Source organism: Schistocerca nitens, chromosome 4, assembly GCF_023898315.1.
Source record: "Schistocerca nitens isolate TAMUIC-IGC-003100 chromosome 4, iqSchNite1.1, whole genome shotgun sequence".
NCBI classification, from domain to species: domain Eukaryota; kingdom Metazoa; phylum Arthropoda; class Insecta; order Orthoptera; family Acrididae; genus Schistocerca; species Schistocerca nitens.
In genome coordinates this window covers 706,551,236-706,573,593 of record NC_064617.1, presented here as the reverse complement: position 1 = coordinate 706,573,593, position 22,358 = coordinate 706,551,236, and the positions used below count along the sequence as shown (strand labels likewise).

At 40.7% G+C, this 22,358-nt stretch overlaps 1 protein-coding gene across 1 annotated transcript in view; it reads left to right on the top strand.

Annotated features, from left to right (window-relative positions):
• Nucleotides 1-22,122, top strand: part of LOC126251667 (protein yellow-like) — a 36,543-nt gene extending 14,421 nt beyond the window's left edge. The window contains exons 5-6 of the mRNA XM_049952238.1: nucleotides 14,165-14,482; nucleotides 21,657-22,122. Coding sequence (XP_049808195.1) covers nucleotides 14,165-14,482; nucleotides 21,657-21,977 — 639 coding nt within the window. The 3' untranslated portion in view covers nucleotides 21,978-22,122. The remainder of the gene's footprint in view (nucleotides 1-14,164; nucleotides 14,483-21,656) is intronic.
• Nucleotides 22,123-22,358: the final 236 nt, after the last annotated feature.

The following is a 22,358-nucleotide window of genomic DNA, read 5'->3' as shown; positions in this document are numbered from 1 at the left end:
TGCAGGAGTAGGTTTAGTAATGAATAATAAATAGGAACGCGGATAAGCAACTACGAACAGCATAGTGATCATTGTAACCAAGATAGAAACGAAGCCCACACCTACCACAGTAGTACAAGTTTATATGTGAACTAGCTCCGCAGGCGTCGAAAAGATTGAAGAAATATAAGGATAAAAGAAATTATTCAGATACTGAAGAGAGTCGAAAATTTAATAGTCATTGGGGACTGTAATTCGATTGTAGAAAAAGGAAGAGAAGGAAAGGTAGTAGGTGAATATGGAATGGGCGTGAAGAGTGAAACAGGAAGCCGCCTGGTAGAATTTTGCAAGAGCTTAACTTAATCATAGCTAACACTCGGTTTAAGAATCATGAAAGACGGTTATACACGTGGAAGAGGCCTGGAGATACTGGAAGGTTTCAGATAGATTATATAATGGTAAGACAGAGATTTAGGAACCAGGTTTTAAATTGTAAGACATTTCGAGGGGCAGATGTAGACTCTGACCAAAATCTGTTTGTTACGTACTGTAGATTAAAACTGAAAAAACTGCAAAAATGTGGGAATTTAGGGAGATGGGACCTGGATAAATTGAAAGAACCAGAATTTGTAGAGTGTTTCAGGGAGAGCATTAGGGAACGATTGACAAATACGGAGGAAAGAAATTAAGTAGAAGAAGAATGGGTAGCTTTGAGAGATGAAATAATGAAGGCAGCAGAGGCTCAAGTAGGTAAAAAGACGAGGGTAGTAGAATTCTTGGGTAACAGAAGAGATATTGAATTTAATTGATGGAAGGGGAAAATATAAAAATGCAGTACATGAAACAGGCAAAAAGGAGTACAAATGTCTCAAAAATGAGATCGACAGGATGTGCAAAATGGCTGATCAGGGATGGCTAGAGGACAAATATAAGGATGTAGAGGCATATATCACTAGGGGTAAGATAGATAATGACTACAGGAAAATTAAATAGACCTCTCTGGAGAACAGAGAACCACTTTTATGAATATCAAGAGTTTAGATGGTAAACCAGTTCTAAGCAAAGAAGGGAAAGCAGAAAGGAGGAAGGAGTATATAGAGGTTCTATACAAGGGCGATGTACTGGAGGGCAGTATTATGGAAATGGAAGAGGTCGTAGATGAAGATGAAGTGGGAGATTTGATATTGCTTGAAGAGTCTGACAGACCACTGAAAGGCCTAAGCTGAACCAATGCCCCGGGGGTAGACAACATTCCAGTAGTGTTACTGATACCCATGGGAGAGCCAGCCATGACAAAACTTTTCCATCTTGTGAGCAAGATACATGAGGCAGGTGAAATACCTTCAGACTTCAACAAGAATATAATAATTCCAGTTCCAAATAAAGCAGGTGTTGACAGATGTGAAAATTACCGAACCATCAATTTAATAAGTCACGTCTACAAAATACAAACACGAATTCTTTACTGACGATTGAGAAACTGTTAGGTGCCGACCACGGGAAAGATTAGTCTGGATTCTATAGAAATAACAGAACACGCAAGGCATTACTGGCAGAACGCCTTATCTTAGAAGATAGGTTAAAGAGAGGTAAACCTACGTTTCTAGCATTTTTAGACTTAGAGAAAGCTTTTGACAATGTTGACTGGAATACTCACTTTCAAATTCTGAGGGTGGCACGGTGAGCTGCATCAATCCAGTCTCTGGACTGAAGACAACAACAACAACAGTTATGGGCCAGTATCGATTATTGTATTACATAATTTACCATTTCAATATAACAATTTAATTAAAGTATTACAAGTGATCCTTATGCGACAATGGTGGTGATGTGATGTGCGTACCCTTGACTTTGAATATCATATCATGCAGGTTCCTGGTGACTAATTACGGGGAATGATATGTGGGAATTGTTGGACAAGATGTTGTATGGAAAAGGGTGTGGGATCTCTCTGTGGGGAAGACTTGAGAGACGAGATGTGGACGTTACGAGGTGTATGGAAACCATCTGGCACAACCATGGCTGCCTTGGTTTTAGTGGCGTAAGTCAGAAAGAACAAAGCTGTTTTAGAGTTCGTGCACGAGACAGGACAACAGCACCACAGGAGAAAAAAATAAATCCTTAACAATGAACTATACAGTGAAAGGGGGAATTTCTGTACATTGGAGAAGTATAGATCGATGTTAAGGAGCCGTGGAAAATATTAGAAGGCAACCGGGACCACAGAGGAGAATCGTATCTGATAGTTTTGGTAGCAGCGAAAGTTATAATTTGAGTCTGTTGTCTCAAGTAGATGTATAGGAGTCTCAAGTAGATACAGGTCTGGCTAATGCTCAACAGCTTTTCAATAGGAAACGAGTTGCTTCAGAGAAATTTTTGCGAGCCGAATTATGTAAAAAACTCAAAATTATGAACTTCTTCTAACAAAGTTCATGTGGTAGAAGAACTAAGTTTATTGTGCAAGAATTTTGTGGAGGATCATGTTGAGAGTGGGTGGGGACGGATGCAGTAATAATAGTGATCAGTCCTACAATACAGACAGTGAACATTTAAAGATGGCTTCAGCAGTGAGCCCCACGGATGCTGAGCTGTTTCTAATTATTTTGAGACTTTGTGAACTGAGTCAGCAGCCGGAACATTGATTTTCTGTCTGTGCTATGGGCTGCTGGCGCTTATCAAGTAACGGCGTATACATATCATAGTAGGAAGTGGAAATAAAAATGAAAATTTTCCACGTTCATACCAGAATCTCTAAGAGGGACACTGCCACTAATGGGAGTGTACTTGAAAAACAAATTTAATAATATTCTAACTTAATCAGATAATCTGCAGCCTGCAGATCATGTAGATAGGAATTGTATCTCGCAATGATATTTGACCACTGAAATCAGGGTTCTGTTTCTGAGCAAATATAACTTAGCATACATTCATGTAGGTCAGGAATTGAAAACGGAGGAGATGTCAAATACTTCAAGAAGAGATAAAAATACGTATGAAAACACTGATTTCCATAAATGATCATAATTTTGTATATTATGCTACAGAAAAAGATATTTCCGTAAGTTAATACACACGTCAAAAGAAGTTTTGCATGATGCCGGTTCCCAGAACTCCTGAAGATAGACGTTGACCGTTGATACTGTATCACAGACACAGTCCTTTTGACTGTTCAGAGGTGTCACTAAACCCATGCAAAGATGTAAACAACCATGCATGAGCAGCGCCTATTAGGCAGAGGGGGTCCGACAGTCGGTCAGTTACAGTCGTTCCACCAGGAAGGACATACACGGCTCGTGTTGTCTGTTGTTCAACCATGCCTAGACGGTCAATACCGCGGTTTGACCGCGTCCGCTTTGTTACTTTGGGCCAGAAAGGACTCTCAACAAGGGAAGTGTCCAGGCGTCTCGGTGTGAACCAAAGCGATGTTTTTCGGATATGGAGGATATACAGAGAGACAGGAACTGTCGATGACATGCCTCGCTCAGGCCGCGCAAGTGCTACTACTGCAGTGGATGCCCGTTACCTACGGATTATGGCTCGCAGCAGCTGACAGCAACGCCACCGTGTTGAATAATGGTTTTCATGCAGCCACAGAAAGTCGTGTTACCACTTACATTGCGCGCAATAGGCTGCATGATCCGCAACTTCACTCCCAAAGTCCATGGCGAGGTCCATCTTTGTAACCGTGCAGCGCGGTGCAGATGCGCCCAACAACATGTCGAAAGGACCGTTCAAAATTGGTATCACGTACCCTTCACCGATGAGTGTCGCATATGCCTTCAACCTGACAATCGTCGGAGACGTGTTTGGAGGTAACCCGATCAAGCTGAACGCCTTAGACACACTGTCCAGCAAGTGCAGCAAGGTGGAGGCTCCCAGATGTTTGGGGGTGGCATTATGTGGGGCCGACGTACGACGCTGGTGGACATGGAAGGCGCCGTAACGGCTGTACGATACATGAATGCCATCCTCCGACCGACAGTGCAACCATATCGTCAGCATATTGGCGAGGCATTCGTCTTCATAGACGACAATTCACGCGCCCATCGTGCACATCTCGTGAATGACTTCCTTCAGGAAAACGACATCGCACAACTAGATTGGTCAGCATGTTCTCCAGACATGAACCCTATCGGACATGCCTGGAATAGACGTAAATGGCTGTTTATGGACGACATGACCCACCAACCACTCTGAGGGATCCACGCCGATTCGCCATTGAGGTGGCTATAAGGACTCACCGCTACTTGTTACTACACTAGGCAAATAAATAAAGATGACGATAGTGAGAGTTTCAAATATCAAAATCGGCAGGCGTCCTGCAGTCATCGTATTCCGAGTTGGCATTGTTGGGAATTTTAAAAATTACAGGGTAGCCGTGTCAGTAAATGTTTAAGAAATACCAAATGGTTGTTACAGGAAATTTAAAATAACTGAAGGTGTGGGACAATCTGGACCAACCGTGGCTTGATAAACCTGTGTATAGTATGTCAAGATGAATACAGGCATGCATCAATGCAAGACGACGTGCTACTGGGTATTAGAGGTACCGGTGTGTTCAGCAGTCTGGACCACCAACTCTGAAGGTCTCGCTGTATGGTGTTACAACATGCAATGTGTAGTTTTCATGAGCAATATAAGTTCCGGGAATGATGTTTATGTTGATTTCTGTTCCAGTTTTCTATACTGGTTCCGAAACTCCCGGAACCGAGGTGATGAAAACCTTTTTTTGATGTTTGTAGTAGTAGTAGTAGTAGTAGTAGCAGTAGTAGTAACAATATGCATCTCTCCAGGTACATATTCCCGGTTTCTCATTTAAGACTTTGGGGCATTACTGAAGTTTGTAACTTCTTAATAATGTGATGTGGTAATAATCTAATATTTACCTATGCCTTAGCTTTATTTAAGTCCATTGCCATTCATGCAATGCACCAAGTGACATAATTTGCGACATGAATTAATGGTCAATCTAATTATTTCCAGGATTTTCAAATTTTTTCGTGATCATTAAAAGGAATTTCTAATTACTTAGTACAGGAAAACTACCTGTTAATTGAATAAATTATGATATGCTTTAATAAATAAATTATATGTGATTATCTGTGGGTATTTGGCGACTCATATAAAGCTTTTCGTTGTGTGGACTGTAGTGTCACTACACTCAAGTCAAAATATTAGGGAGCAGACGATACTGCAGGTTCTCACTTTTCTTGCCTGTTACACAGAAAGCAGTATGTATTAGTTCAATATCGCACACATACTAATTTGTAGTCGAAATTTTAAGAAACGAGACGTAGTATAATACAGGAGTCTGTGTTATATCTTTATTATTTAATAATTTATTTCCATTATCCTTTCGGTAGAATATATAGGTGGAGTAATTAAGTTTAGTAGCACTCCTCTTACTGAAAAGTCGGTTAATGAGCATTTAAAAACATCGACAGACTGTTCCCAGTATATGGATTATCATTAAAATTTCACAAGTATTCCTAAGTAGCCAATAACACTTTACATAGAGCTTCACTGGCCATGGAAGTAATACAGTCAAACAGAGAAGTGAAATACCTAGTTGTTATACAGTTTGTAGTGGTATAGATAGATTACAAACCATAATTACGTGACTGGCACATTATAGTAAATCACTTTTTTTAGTTCAGCTATATTTGCTGCAGATATTATGAAGCTATTTATGGCTAAGGACAAGAAACCAACTTAACAAGAGACCAATTTCTGCATATTTCTGTTTATAAGCAATAATGTACTATTGAATCTTTTTGAGGAAATTTACCATCCAAAGTGAATGTTTTCAAAATACAGACCCACACACTACCAGAGAGAGACAAGGTGTATAGAAGAGAGACGACCTGTTAAAATACCAAGAATGAATAGCCCTAGAAGAGTCATCTAAGTAGAAAGGCTATAAGGACTCACCGCTACTTGTTACTACACTAGGCAAATGGCTATAAGGACTCATCGCTACTTGTTACTACACTAGGCAAATAAATCAAGATGGCGATAGTGAGAATTTCAAAAATCAAAATCGGCAGGCGTCCTGCAGTCACCGTATTCCGAGTTGGCATTGTTGGGAATTTTAAAAATTACAGGGTAGCCGTGTCAGTAAATGTTTAAGAAATACCAAATGGTTGTTACAGGAAATTTAAAATAACTGAAGATGGTGGAAGTATCTTGTTGTTCTTTGTAATCCTTCTGATACCACATTACAGTCGTTCTGTTCAAAAGGAACTAATAATTTGGATTTTGCGCCATCTGGAAAAGTATCCAAATGTCTTCAGTTATTTTTTAAAAAATGTAAATGGTCTGATTTAAAGGAATTTCCACACAAAAAATATATAAGTATTAATATCAAATGTCAAAATGTTATTTCTACGTCTAAAATACCTGCCTGATTTGATGCCTAAAATAGGGCGGTATATTCTCACATCATGTGCCACAAAGCTAGTCTCAAGTCTACATTTCCTGTCATTTTCAGAAAACTATGTCAAGATAGTGGCACTAAATCTTAGTGTGGGGCGGCGGGTGGAATAATTGTTAGTAAAAATGTTTTGTTTTTCCCAGCTGATGCACCATATGTGGGGCGGCAGGTGGAATAAATGTTATATATGTTGTTATTATCTATTTATTCTGTTTGCCGTTCTCAACACTGGCTCTCTAAGTACAATACTGGCAACCAGAAAGTGAGTAGCAAAACGTGAAGCCTGTAATTAGAATTCCTAGTGCCCACTTAATCTGAGAAATACATTTATAGCTACAGCTTATAACTCTGAGGAATTAGGAGATTGTCTGGGATTCATAATCAAACACGATTCTCTCTAAAATATTCACTATATTCTGAAAGTCACAGACCAAAACGATTCCACACAATCCAACTACCAGAGCAGTTCAGAGTCTAATGCGCTGATGCAACTATAACTGTTCAAATTAAATGTTTAAGTGAATGCTCGCCATAATTTGATGATAATGTTCATCAAACGCCACGCTAAATAATGGTAGAATGTCTGTCCCGCGGCGGCACGTGAAAATACGACATACACAAACTGAAGATAGAGTCATCCCAGAATTAACACTTCACTCAAAAACGATTTCATGGTTACGCGTATCCCGAGTAACTTATTACGGCATCCGAGGCTGTTTATAGGAATGATACCGACGCGACGCGACTCCCAGCACAGGTGGTGCGGTAATCAGCGTCTGGAGAAAACTGGGGGCTTTTTTTCTCGCGCAGCGTTCTTATATATAAAGCCGCGGTGCGGACGGCTAAGGGAAAGCCTGATCAAATCCGCTCTCCTGACTAGCCGCTGGGCTAGTAATGCACCACTTTAAGTTATCAAACAAATCATTGCTTCCTTTGCTGATGGCCGATGAAGCTCTCAATTTAAATGTGCAATCAGCACACAGGTAAGTAATCATAATAAAAGTCTGACGTGGCTAAGTCAAATATTTTGGGCGACAGAATTAATTTAATTACACTACACGCAGTAGACGAGCTCTGAACTTGCCTTTTGGAGATACGCTATCGCTATAGTTTTATAGTTATTCAGTTGAAACTTCTCACATCTTTATGATTATAGCGGATCTCCCTTCTACTTAAACATACCAGCTTTATTTATTCGCCTACTTAATCTATCTTGCTTCCTTAATTTTTAAGACAAAAACCAGAAAATCATGAATTTCAACTAAAATTTTAATTTTGAGATCCAGAATACTGTTTCTACTAAATTATTTTGCAAAAGGGATCTAAATATAAATTTTTAAGTTTCTAGCTCTATTCTGTTGCGCCAATGATTTTTACAGAAAAACATCCAAATTTCGAAAATGGTTAAAGTTATTGAACTGATATTCAACACATACTGATTTAGTATTACTCCTGACATGCTAGAACCGTTTCAGGTTATTTACTTGATTTTTAAAGTATTGCGCAACATTTATGACGTCAGAGCTAGTTACAGCAGACTAGGCTGGCACACAATGGAAAGACTGATGTGAATTTTATAAGGCGTGAATATGCTGCTTCCCTACATTAGGCCTACTTGAAGCTATGTTACTGTTGTTTTCAGACTTTTTCAGTAATGCTTCACCTTACTAAGCACTATTTTAGTTGGGATAATACAGTATTGGGATAATACAGTACATCAAGTTCCACTCTATAAAAATATATTTGATATTATTGGCTGGCTAACAATGCATTTCATTACTTTAGATCTGGTGCCTGAACGTAGTTATCCACTGATGTTACAGTTTTCCATTTCATCACAACGGAACATAATAAAAATTATGTATTTTGATAATATGTTATTGCACTGTGTCACTTAAACTACATTTTTGGGTAAAACACGAAGTTAATATCGTAATGCTCCAGATATAAAATCTAATCACACAATGTGGCCAGAAAATGTAGCAGACAAGATTCCTCACAAAGATGAATGTTTGGTATCTTGAAATTATGATTTTGGCACCAAAATAAAATTATTTATCAAAATACATAAATATTCTGAGTGCAAATCACGTACAGGTTGCCTTTCGTAATACGCAAGTGTAATTGCAGGAATCTGATTATAAACATTAAGTCGATCTTTACACCAAAATAGAAGTGTCTATATTACTTACAAAATTGTGTAAAGGTTTCGTGTACGATGTAGACATAGCACTACCGTAACTTTATTGTTTTATAAGTTTTTTAAAAAGAATATAAACGGCTTTCGTATAGTTACCACTGATACAACTTACAGGTTAGGCACTAATTGTTTAGAAACTTAGTTCAATCTTTGTACCACACTTTAAAGGAACAAAAACTTGTGTGTAGTATTAATCAAATACACAATTATTTGTTCCGTGGCACTAAAAAACACGTATGACACTAATGCTGATCTAACTTGAAGATTAAGCTGGTCTTGTCAATGGGAATAGTTTTTTTATCTTTGAACTACCTTTTCAAGAAACCAAAAAAGTTCTATATTATTTATCCAAATAAGTATTGAATTTGAACATAAAAACACATGTAAACATATGTTTGCATTTAAATTTACACATATAAAACAAAAAAATTAATTTCTACCTTTTTTACTTTCTCTATTTGTGACCACACAAGCTAGTTCGACTCGTTATAACTTCTTGATGTTACAACATATAGTACATGTTCTCTCCTTAGTCTTTTATCAGTAACACAGTATCTTGTTCGAATCATTGTCGCTTTACAGAAACCTTCTTTCCTCTTCTTGTCACGTTTCCCATCGGTGAATATAGTATTCAGCTTTAATTCTGCAGCTAACATGTTGACATTTTGCATTATTTGACTTCTTCTAATAGGAAATCCATTCTTCTGATCGTCCAGCAGCCACTGAACTAACTCAGTTTCGCTCTCTTTTCTCAGTGTACAGGAGAGACATGTCTGTTTCGAACTGGATATCTTCCAGAATTTTTATCCATCCAAGTTGCCGTAGGAACATTGTACAGCTCATTAAAAATTAGTGACTTAGTAAGCTCGATTTCAGCTGACGTGTTAGGCAACTTGGTATAATTTTTTTGACACATATCTGTAAGCCAAACACAAAATGATGGAGAGCCAATAACTGAAACAATAACTGAAAGCCAATGGAGTTACACATTGTCTGCTCCTGGTGTTACGATGCGATTTTAAGATACAGTAACATTTTTGTACTTGATATCTTTCCGTATTTTGACAAGTAATTTTCATTTCTTGTGAAGACCTAGCATTGGTGTAAGGACAATATTTGGCTTCTGGGATTTCTTTTTTTATTTTCACCCCTGCCATCACGCATTTTTTAAAATTTTCCGACCACCAGCATCTTGCATTTTTAAGAATTCCCCATCACTGCCATCTTCGATTTCGCTTACTGCAGTGCCATCACCAGTTCTGAGACATCGAACTTTCTTCTCAGTGTGGAAACTTGTCCATCACTGTCTTTGACCATGCTATATATTTATCTTTCTTCTTTGGACCATCAGTACGCTATCCTTGCATTTCAGAAAAAGTTGTTGTTTAAATGAGACAACACATGAATCATCTCATGAAATCACATAATTTTTGATATGGTTTGAGGGTCCACAGTCACGTTTCAGGTGTCAAATGTAAGATTCGTTTAATTGTACTCTTCCAGTGCCTGATAGTTACAGAACAATAATTCAGAATACGTATTTGTTTGCGTCATCTGTAACTGCTTGCCTGTTTAGTACATTACTTTAGCCAACATGCTTTTGTACAATTACTGGATTCTTCAATTTCTTTGAGCCCAGTGTCTCATTTAGATCTAAATTGAAGTGTCAAATGTCTGTTTAAATGCTTTTTTAACCACATGTGTACTGTACTCTTATAGAATAAATCAGACATGGGAATAGTATTCTGTCACTTCTTTTGAGCGTCTTTAGTCATGTTTTAAGCATTCATTTTGGCATATATTTTAGCTGTAGAAATAACATGGTGACCATTGACGTAAACAAGGTGTGTGTGTGTGTGTGTGTGTGTGTGTGTGTGTGTGTGTGTGTGTGTGTGCGCGCGCGTTGATTTACGTATTCTTGACATGAAAATATTGTACTCTTTACGCCGGCCGTTGTGGCCGAGTGGTTCTAGGCGCTTCAGTCTGAAACCGCGCGACCTCTACGGTCGCAGGTTCGAATCCTGCCTTGGGCATGGATGTGTGTGATGTCCTTAGGTTAGTTAGGTTTAAGTAGTTCTAAGTTCTAGGGGACTGATGACCTCACATGTTAAGTCCCATAGTGCTCAGAGCCATTTGAATTTTTTGTACCTTTTACATCTGTGAGTATTTTTGATGAATAATCGGATACTTTTGAACATTGTACCAAATTCAGATCATTTCGATACTTTCCAAGACGACCAATATGTCGGATACATATTGATTCGCTTTTTTGTTGTAGTGACTGGTAAAATACTGGGCTGTTATTGGGAGATATAAATGTGTACGGGATTTTATGTATTAATTGGCGTAAAGACACTGTAATTTAAACCCTTGATGTATTTGTTTGACAAATAATTCAGGTCATCTGAATAAATTTGAAGATGGCACAGTATTCAGATTATTCGGATATTTTTGGACACTGCTCGTGGGTTTTGATATTAAGTAAGTAACAAAGCACAGTCATCACAACTGAGTTACAGAGAGTCAAATCAAAGACCTTTCAGCTGTTTAATCTCCAGACGGTTATTTTATTGGGCTACCAGTTGTGGCGATTTATTACGCCACCTTCAGGCCCCCTAACCGACGTGTAGGAAGATTCCAACCTCGGGTCAGGTCAAAATATGGGCCAGCATTCAAAGACTGGTATCTGTAGAGTTCTGCTTGATACAGTGACCACTTCAAACGTGATTCGCCGACCGAAGACGGCGTTATAAATCGTCGAAACTGGTAGCCCAATAAAATAACCGTTTGGAACTTAGCTGGTTGAAAAGTGTTTAATTTGACGTTGTGTACTGAACAGCCGAGTCCTACAGCCATCTGGGAGGAGTTGGACATACAGAGACAACTGAGCTAGTTCGGCCTCTGAGATTTCTTTTTTAATTCTCACCACTGCCATCGTGCATTTTTTCAAGTTTTCGAACCATTAAAATCCTGCATTTTTTCTAGTTTTCGACTCTTGCATTTTTTAAAATTTCCCATTGGTGCCATCTTCGATTTCGGCGACCGTAGTGATACCGACATCTTGGATTTTTTAATTTCCCAGAACACTTTTTTTTGTTTTTTGTTTTGCGACTGCAGCGTGAACCAGCAGTGGCTATTTGAGCTATGTGCTTTAGTCACTATAGGCATTCTACTCAAATAGTTTATTTCTTAGTCCTATTTATGTCCCACAAAACGATCATGTTGGAATAATCACACGCTTTCTGCCGTTGATTCTTGCCAAGTACCAAACATGAATGGAATAAGAAGAAGGAAAAAAGAATGGCGGTATTGGTAACACCCCTGCTACACAAGCAGTGTGTCCTTCACAGTGTCCATCCCCAAGATAACCTACATACCTCACATTACAACTGACTTCTGATCATCTAAAAATGTGTACAACTCCTTTCGTTTCAATGTTTCCACTTGGGCCATCAAAGTTCTTTACACAAACATGGGTGCCAATAAATTTACTTGAACAACCCTGGCAGTGCTTTGTTAAACATTCATAATCTAGTACCTTACCAGTTTCAATAAATGTGGCAGTTATAACCCCATTCAGAGAAGTATGACCTCTCTTCTGCCAAGATCCATCAAATGCTGCTACAATGTCTGTATTCTCAGACAAAGCTACTGCTTCTTCTGCTGCTCTTTTCATTGAATGTTTACTTACACCACATAAAGCATTGTGTGTTAGTTTATTGTATCTGTCAAACCTCAGTTGAGATGGAGGCAAATCCATCACTGCACAAAAAGTCTGGGCAGCTCTCCTTCCCCTTCCAATACATCGCATTGCATAAGCATGCTGAATATTTACTCTGTAATGTCGGCTATCAGTTACTGGCGATCTCTTAGTATTACTGTGCATCTTGCACGAGTTACGGGCAATCACTGACCGACTTGATAGACCCTTCCTTACTGAAATGTCCTCGGAAATGTCAATACTTTCTTTACAATTGCAGTACTTACATTTCACAGCACTCATGAAAAGTCTTGACAGCGTATTTAGGTTCACAATAACATTTCCGTCGTTATTGTTGCTCACAATACTACTAGGCTTGTTCTTATTACATTCAGAAAGCGAAAGTTTACGTCTAGAAGCACTGCCTGTAGACACAGTTTCCGCAGGCGACTTTTGAAGCAACTGATGTGTATTATTTGGTTGTGTTTCGAAGTCGTTGCCGCGAAACTTACGTTTGAGGCTAAATTTCTCTACTCTCGGCATTTGTAGCACAGGAAACACACACACAGAAACTGAACAACACACAATAACTACAAAACCACATGCATGTGAAATTCTGAAATCATATATTCTCAGATCTTTGTTTACATTCGAACCATAGACTTCTGGACAGGTCTTTACTTTGGTTCTGGGAGTCAGTGCCTTCTAGAATACACCTGTGTTAACGATCCGTAACTAACGACGGAAAAAATGGAAGAACAAAATAATGCATCACATGTTCTGACGCACTTCAGTCTGACAGATGGGCGTGGCACCTGTACAACATTAAGTTCAACCTCTATTTTAGAACTAATGGAAAATGATAAAGCCCATAAGCTATACATGTTTTAAATCAGCATGAAATGATCTTTTCTATAGACCAAGAAATTTATCATTTTCACTATCATGACCCTTAAAGACCGTCGCTCAGGCCAGCTTTTGCACTGTTTTTAAGCGCCTTCTCACGCTGGTTTCGGCAAATGCTGGCATGGTGTCCACTTTCTACGTCAGACAAAACGTTACACAAAAAGTTAAAATGCGATCCTCGTGGAACAGAGTTTACACACTGCCGTTTTCCGTGAGATCCACCGATTTTTTCTTTCTTTCTGAGATGCATAGTTCTTCCCATCGCTTCTATACTACCCCTAAAAGCAGGATTATTTCATCCGCCAGCTGTGCCTTTCCGATTATTTCTATCCCCGCCTGTGCCGGCCGCTGTGATCTAGCGGTTCTAGGCGCGCAGTCCGGTAACGCGCGACTGCTACGGTCGCAGGTTCGAATCCTGCCTCGGGCATGGATGTGTGTGATGTCCTTAGGTTAGTTAGGTTTAAGTAGTTCTAAGTTCTAGGGGACTGATGACCACAGATGTTAAGTCCCATAGTGCTCAGAACCATTTGAACCATTTCTATCCCCGCCTTCACTGTCGTTGTATTCTTCTCTTAGAATCTGAGTTTGGTTTATTTATGTCTGTGGTTAAAAGCAATTGAACTTTCTTTCTGGAAGACTAAAACGCCATTTGACTGTGTATTACCGTATTTATCTTCTGTACAGTGTACATTTCGGCTTTTGTGCCATTATCATGGACAATACTAAAAGTTCTCACACCATTAACATGTCATGTAAGTTAACACAACAGAAGATAAATATAGTAATACTAAGTCAAATTGAGGTTTATTCTTTCAAAAGATGTTGCATGACAATGGCTCATAACCATCTAAAAGTAATTGAACTTTTTCAGTTAGTTCCCTTATTAACAAAGCATAACTGGAGCGACTGCTTTGCAGAACGTACTGACACGTGGCTTTGTACACAGGTGGAGCAGTGCGCGGATAGCAGATTGGTGGCATACATCGCCGACACCGTAGGCTTCCAGCTGACGGTGACCGACCTCACCACTGGGGTCTCCAAACACCTGCAGAGTCAGTATTTCTACCCCAAGCCGGGCTACTTTTTCACCAAGGCGGGTGGTCCTTCTACTTACCTTCCGTATGGTCTGTACGGGATATCGGGAGATGACAGATGCGATGGGAAACTGTACATGCAAGGTCACGCGACGAACATACAAGCAGCCGTGAAGAAGGAAGTCATCCGGAACGCGAATGACGGTGACATTCTCGACACTGTGACACAGGTACCTTTATATCTATTAGAGCATCATTAGAAGTCTAACAATACTCAGAATTTGTTTGGTGAAATCTTACATCAAAGTGAAAAGAAATATGCAGTTAATGCTATTTTGTTCATACTATTACGGTTTTGTTGATAACAGTGGTCCGCCTCCACAGTTGAATGGTCAGCGTAGCACAATGCTATGCGAGAGGCCCGGGTTTGATTTCCGGCTGAGTGTAAGATCTTATCCTCTCGGAGACTGGGTGTTGTGTTGTCTTCATCATCATATCATCCTCATCGACACCCAAGTCGCCGAAGTGGCATCAAATAACAAGACTTGCACCAGACGACCCGTGTACCCAGCGGTGCCTTAGCCACACGACATTTCTTTTCATAGAAACAACGTGTCAAACTGCTATGCGATTGGCACGACCTAAAACATGCAAATAACGTCCCTCCTGCTACACTGTCAAGTAGCGTGTGCACGTCTACATCGGTGTACTATGTATCCCCTCTATTTTGACCACCAGAAGTCACTTATTAGCCAGAAGGATAATAAAAAGAAGTTATCACACAAATACTGTTTCGCAGAAGGGGGGGCATACATGTACACATAGAGACCTCACGCCGCTCTAGAGTGCATCACGGACAGCAAATACACTGAAGAGCCGAAGAAACTGGTACACCTGCCTAATATCGTGTAGGGCGCCGGAGAGAACGCAAAAGTGCCGCAACACGACTAGTGTATAAAGTAGTACTGGAGGGAACTGACATGATGAATTCTGCAGGCCTGTCCATAAATCCATAAGAGCACGAGGGGTGGAGATCTCTTCTAAACAACACGTTGCAAGGCATCTCAGAAAAGCTCAATAATGTTGAAGTCTGGGGAATGTGGTGGCCAGCGGAAGTGTTTAAACTCAGAAGAGTGTTCCTGGAGCCACACTGTAGCAATTCTGGAAGTGTGGAGTGTCGAATGGTCCTGCTGGAATTGTCCTAGTCCGTCGGAATGCACAAGCGACAGAATGGATGCAGGTGATCATACAGGATGCTTACTTACGTCTCACCTATAGAGTCATATGTAGGCGTATCAGGGGTCGACATCACTCCAACTGCAATCGCCCCACACCACTACAGAGCCTCCACCAGTTTGAACGGTACCCTGCTGACATGCCGGGCCCATGGATTCATGAAGTTTTCTCCATACCTGTACACGCCCATCCGCTCGATACAGTTTGAAACGGGACTCGTCCGGCCAGGCAACATGCTTCCAGTCATCAATAGTTCAATGTCAGTGTTGACGGCTTCAGGAGAGGCGTACAGCTTTGTGTCGTGGAGTCATCAAGGGCACACGAGCGGGCCTTCGGCCCTGAGAGCCCATATCGATGATGTTTCGTTCAATGATTCGCACGCTGACACTTGTTGATGGCCCTGAATTTAAATATTCATCAATTCGCGGAAGGGTTGGACTTTTGTCACGTTGAACGATTATCTTCAGTCGTCGTTGGTCCTGTTCTTGCAGGATCTTTTTCCAGCCGCAACGATGTCAGAGGTTTGATGTTTTACAAGATATCTGATATTCACTGAACATTCGTGAAATAGTCGTACGAGAAAATTCCCACTCCATCGCTACCTCGGAGATGCTGTGCCCCATCGCTCGTGTGCTAATTATAACACCACGTTCATACTCACTTCAATCTTGATAACCTGTCATTGTAGCAGCAGTAACAGAACTAAATACTGCGCCACACACGTGTTGCCTTAAATCGGCGTTGCCGACCGCAGAGCCGTGTTCTGCCAGCTTTTTTAAAATCTCTATTCTTTATCTTTACATTATACATATGTAACCCACCACCTCACATGATTAGTGGGTCCTTAAGTGTTACAACATCATTATTCAAAAAATGGTTCAAATGGCTCTGAGCACTATGGGACGTAACATCTGAGGTCATCAGTCCCCAAGAACTTAGAACTACTGAAACCTAACTAACCTAAGGACATCACACACATCCATGCCCGAGGCAGGATTCGAACCTGCGACCGTAGCGGTCGCGCGGTTCCAGACTGAAGCGCCTAGAAACGTTCGGCCACACCGGCCGGCCAGCATCATTATTGATAGCAGTTAATTACAGTAATTACATGTGAGCTATAGTACAGTATAGTGCGTCACAATGAGCAATTTCTATTCTATTAGTACTCTACTTAATTCTAATGGCTATTTATGACTAACCTCTACTGCCTGCAGCGTCACAGGTGTGTCAGTGAAGTGTATAAACCTACTGCACGGCCTTTCTCACAGAGCTAACCCCGATGAGCGTGCCCCTGACACTTGGCAGGCCAAGGATGACTTGAATCGCTGCAGGTTCCTACTTTTGTGCCATATTAACTAATATCCTATCCTAGGTCAAGTCCGGCGCATGTCTCCGTTCGGTTTGTTGTACCCCATCCACCTAGTCCTACATGTGGCGGATTCCAACTGTGTTGTAAGTCGACCTATCCACGCACAGGCGGTACTGGATCAGGATACTGGAACACGATTGTGCCATCAGATATTCTGATAGAACTTTCCGTGATACCTCGTTTGCTAGATTGTTCAAGAGTTCGAAATGTCTCCTCACGTCTCAGTAGGAAGTATGACTCATTGTTTGGTAGTTGAAGTCGTAAAGCGGCTGCTAAATCATTGAAAAGCTGGCACTCGTAAACCACATGGTCGGGAGTAACCTCCGATGCGCCACAGTCACACGCAGGCGTAGCCCTCCTCCCAAACCGACATAGATATGTCGGATAGGGCCGATGACCAGTGAGAAAGTGGAACAATCCACTAATTGGCTCAAAGTACTTCATTCCTAACCTTTCTTTCACGTCTGGCAAAAGTTGAAATGTCCTACGACCTGTATCATCAGTGTCCCACGATCCCTGACACAGCTCCTCACCTCTTCTCCTAATCGCACCCGTGTCCCCAACCCGAACAACCAGAATGTACTCTGTTTTCTCAATGTTTCCTTTCTTGCCCCAAAACCATGCTGCTTGCTCTCTAATCTTGATGTCCAGAGGGCAGAGCCCCATTATCATTAACAGAGCCCCACCTGGAGATGTCCTGTAGACCCCCACTGCCCTTAATATTCTTCTGCACCCCTCTCACCGACATGGCACGCACCGCCCTCGTGAGCCTATGCGCCCAGACTCCCGAGCCGTAATCCAGTATTGACGTTAACATGCTCTTATGATATAGGTTTATCAGATGAGGGGGAATATTCTGCCTGTTTGCAAATCTCTGTATTTGAATACTCATACCTACACCAGTTTCTTTGGCGCTTCGGTGTGATACCAGTATTATTTTCTGTTCAATTCGCGTATCGAGAGATGGAGAAATGGCTGTCCATCGACATCTACACTTGCCCTGATCTCTCTTATTTTCATGAGCCCTATTTGAGATAAACGATTGTGGCAGTATAATACTATCACTCTCGTCTTCAAACACATGATATCTAAATTTATTCAACAGCGTCTCGAAAAGTTACACAAATTTTCTTTCCGTTTTAAAGTCCTTGGGCAGTTCCGTTACACTTTCTTATGGAATACATCACCCTGTTACCGAGTAACAAGTCTCCGAATTCGTTCCAAATCTGTTGCCATGCCTGCATGGTAAGGACTCTAACCACTGAAACAACACTAGAATTGCTCGCGCTGGTGTCTTGTATGCGTTTCTGTGTCCCACGAAGTAATTTAAAGAATGTAGCTGATGATGCCGCGAATCAGAATGTGATATTTGAATACTATCTGGACGTAAATTTTGTCACTGCGGAATTCAAGGACACATGCAGCGTCCAAGCACGAACTTAGTATAGCTGCCACTTGTGACTTCAGTATTACGCATTTGCTGTTGGTTAGGTATGATTGCCTCCTTGTCATGACTGCGGTACACCGCCAGAGCTCAACAGACACTTTGGGACGGAGCAGTTTTCCAACTAATATGAGCACATGATATAATCGGTTAGTTAATCTGAAAAATAACTCGAATGCGTTTTGTCGTTTTAATCGTTACGTCTTTAATTACGATGGAAATTTGAAAATTGCTCTGTCGAAAGACTGTGTTCTATAACGAACTCTGTCGAAAGACTGTGTTCTATAACGAAAAAAGTTATTTATTTTGGACGTATACCATCACTGGATCAATGTACTTTGACCTACGTTATTCCAGTGAGTGTATACCAACATCGAAGGGCTTGTGCTTAAGACATAACTAGGACCGTTATTATCGGTTCAATAGGCTCATGACGTACTCAACCAATAGATTTCTTTAAATGCAGTATTAGGAGATAGTCCGTTGGTGAATAATATTATTTAATATTCTTACACCTGAATACAGAGACACAACCTGTTACGGACCATCGAGGAGGACACAGGCTACTTATTGCATAAACGCTAAATAATCGGAAAAGCGGAAGCGTGTAGGCAAAAATGGGAGCTTACCAGCTCTAGAATAACATTCAGATGTAGCGCGTGAAAGACAAAAAACTAATTTCACAGTTTGGATTAGGAAAGGGAGGAAGCAGGACGGCAATGATGGAATATGTAACGAACATCACTCAGTTAAGAACTTTAAATGAAACTCCATCAGATAAAAGGTCTCACACTGTAATTATTTCATGGTAGATTCATAAGCTTCACCTATTATAATACTGTTTTGTGTCAATGGAGTTATTTTTATATTTCTCAGTACGTTGGCTTGTTAGTACTGACCAACGATATTACCCGTAAATTCACCGACATACAGCTTCCATTACTCTCTTCTTTATTGAAATATATTGTTAATCATAAAGTTTACAATTAATTGCAAGGAAACTGGTGTTTATGTATATCTCTTCCGCCCCTACAAATCGACTGTCGTACACCTCTGAATATTTTGTTTAGTTTCATTTGAGCCCTTTCCTTCACCAGTTCAAAAATATTCAAATGTGTGTGAAATCTTATGGGACTTAACTGCTAAGGTCATCAGTCCCTAAGCGTACACACTACTTAACCTAAACTATCCTAAGGACAAACACACACACTATAGTACCTATGTATCGCATCCACCAATCGCCACGCAGCAATACACTCACAGACATAAAAGCAGTGACCGAGTAGACGTCAAACTAGTTGCTGGTCAAGCTATCGACCTTTCTTTGACTATCTCTGTTCCTCTTCTGAATGGCAGCATGCGGCACCAACGTTTAGCAAGTATACGTTTGTAAAGTTTCAGTTGGGTGGTTGTTTTCATGAAGTTTCACTTGTACGACTCGTGTGACTGATATTCCTCTGAGGGTAGAGTAACTGTAAAAAGGTTTGTGGATAACTGGGAAACAACGAAAGTTGATGAATACATTAGAATGAGCACGCAGAAGATTAAAGAGAAAGCTCATACTACCTAACAATGTACACAAAAAAACTGAGGAACATAATGAAGCTACGTGTGGACATCGACAATATTAGACTTCCTCGTTCTGTTGCGCGTATCGTGTCGAATCCTACACCACTGGCAAAGGAAATGAAATAAAGTAAAAAAGGGATTCGCAACTTTCGTTTTCCACTCCTTCCCAAACCAGGCTTGCGCTACGCCTCTAATGACCTCACCGGCTACGGAACGATAAATCTTAATACATGCTGTTTATAAATTAGTTACAGAAAATTAACATGTAATTGTGAAGAGGACACACAACTCAAAGAAATCTTTCATACAGATCTAAATGCAGTGTATCTTCAAGTCCTATTCCCGCCCAAGATCGTTAGTTTACGAAGTTCCCATTAGGTGCCATGCGCAATTGAATCATGGTATCTAATAATGATGCATAGTGTGTGTCGTGTTGTTTATGCTTTCATGAATCCAAATCCACTACTACAGCTCAGGGACAATTCAAGACTAAATATCAGCCGGCACGGTAGTTCAGCGTGTTCGATAAGAGGGCTGCTTGCTCTCTGTAATAAAAAAAAACTGAGTCAAGGAATCAACGATCAACTTGAACGGGTGTCTTGCGACGTCCGTCCAGACCAAACGCAACGAACTATATCGAACAAAATGGAAGGAATAATATATATATATATATATATATATATATATATATATATATATATATATATATATATATATATATCAGAGGACATCATCTGAAAGATAAACTGTTATTAATTGGCAGAATCTTTTCATGGAAATTGACTGTGTATCTCATAGGACGTCTGGTCAGTGTCGGCCAGCTGTCTCAGATGTAGCAATTGAACAAATTCGGAAGTCTTACTTTCGTAGTCCAGGTAAACCAACGAGACGTGCCAGCTTAGTACTGAATGTGGCTATTGTTTCAGTGTGGAAGGTTTGCTCCTACGCTTATAGAAAATGTCGACGAGCTGTGATAAAGGATAACACAAGCAATTGCCACCATATATCAAGACATGCTTCGTAGGAAGGGGGGGTGGGGGGAGAATTGATCACGTATGGGACATTTTTCGTGCTAGAAAAGGTGGCCGCATTGGACGCTTGTAAAGGAAACTTGAAGATATACTGCATTCCCTGCTGTATCAAACATTTCTGTACGTCATTTGCCTTTTTCAGAATTGCAGGTTACTTATTTAGAACTAATTTACAAACACCCTTTATTTCTTCCTTGCCTGCTTTTCTGCGTGTTCAGGAAATAGGAATTCAGATCATCGGCAAACAGAATTTATACGACTAAAAAAGAAAAATAATTGAAACCACAAATTGTTTCCTGAACTAAAATTTCCAATCTCGTCCTTGACTCCGATTTGTAAACACGTTACGAATGTAACATATGCATTCCAAATATTTCGTAATGACGAAATACGCGAAAGCACAAACAGACAGAACACATACTGAGAGCAAGACTGTCGTGTGTAACTGCTAGGAGCTTTCGTTCTGTTCCATTGATTTACACTGTATTACAGTGTGTCGTTCTTTCGATTGTGACGATCTAGGGTATCACACAAAGTGGTCAACTGTTTTCATGTCCTTCTCTTTTCCATTCACTTTACGGAATCGTTCTAGCTCTCCCTCTTTTCTCCCTTCCTCCATCCAGCAGTCTTTTATTCTTTTTCTTCCTACTTTGAAATCTTGGATTTTTTCTTGCTAACTTGCAAAATGCAGCTAACTCTGCAGTTTTCTGCTGTACACCGTTTTGCTGCTTCTTTCCTTGTTCCCCGTGCTCCAGGTGGCGCTACCCGGGCGCCTGGCGGGTCCCAGCGGTCCCCTGGCGGCGGACCCCAGCGGCCAGCTGCTGTTCTTCCCCCAGCAGGACGCGCTGGCCGTCTACTGCTGGAACACCAGCAAGCCGCACAACCCGCACAACTTCCGGATGATCGCGCGAGACAGCGAGAGGCTGCAGTACTTCAGCCACATGGAGGTGGATCCCACTAGTATGCGACTGTATCTGGGTACCAATCGCTTCACCAAATACCTCTCGAAAACTATCGACTATTCCGACTATAACTACAGACTTCTGTACATCAATCTGAGTGGAATCACGTGTTAGATAAAGGTATTATGTTGTTCAGCTGTGACTCCCTCTGGATTTAGTACTTCAACGATAACCAAAACATGGACAATTTCTTCTTTTACACATGTTTATGTGCAGGATACCGAGAATGAAGTAAATAAAAAGTATCAAGCACTAGGAAGTTTCGAGGATGAGATTTTCGCTCTGCAGCGGAGTGTGCGCTGATATGAAACTTCCTGGCAGATTAAAACTGTGTGCCGGACCGAGACTCGAACTCTCGACCTTTGCCTTTCGCGGGCAAGTGCTGTACCGTCTGAGCTACGCAAGCACGACTCACTACCCGTCCTCACAGTTTCAATTCTGCCAGTACCTCGTCTCCTACTATCCAAACTTTACAGAAGCTCTTCTGCGAACCTT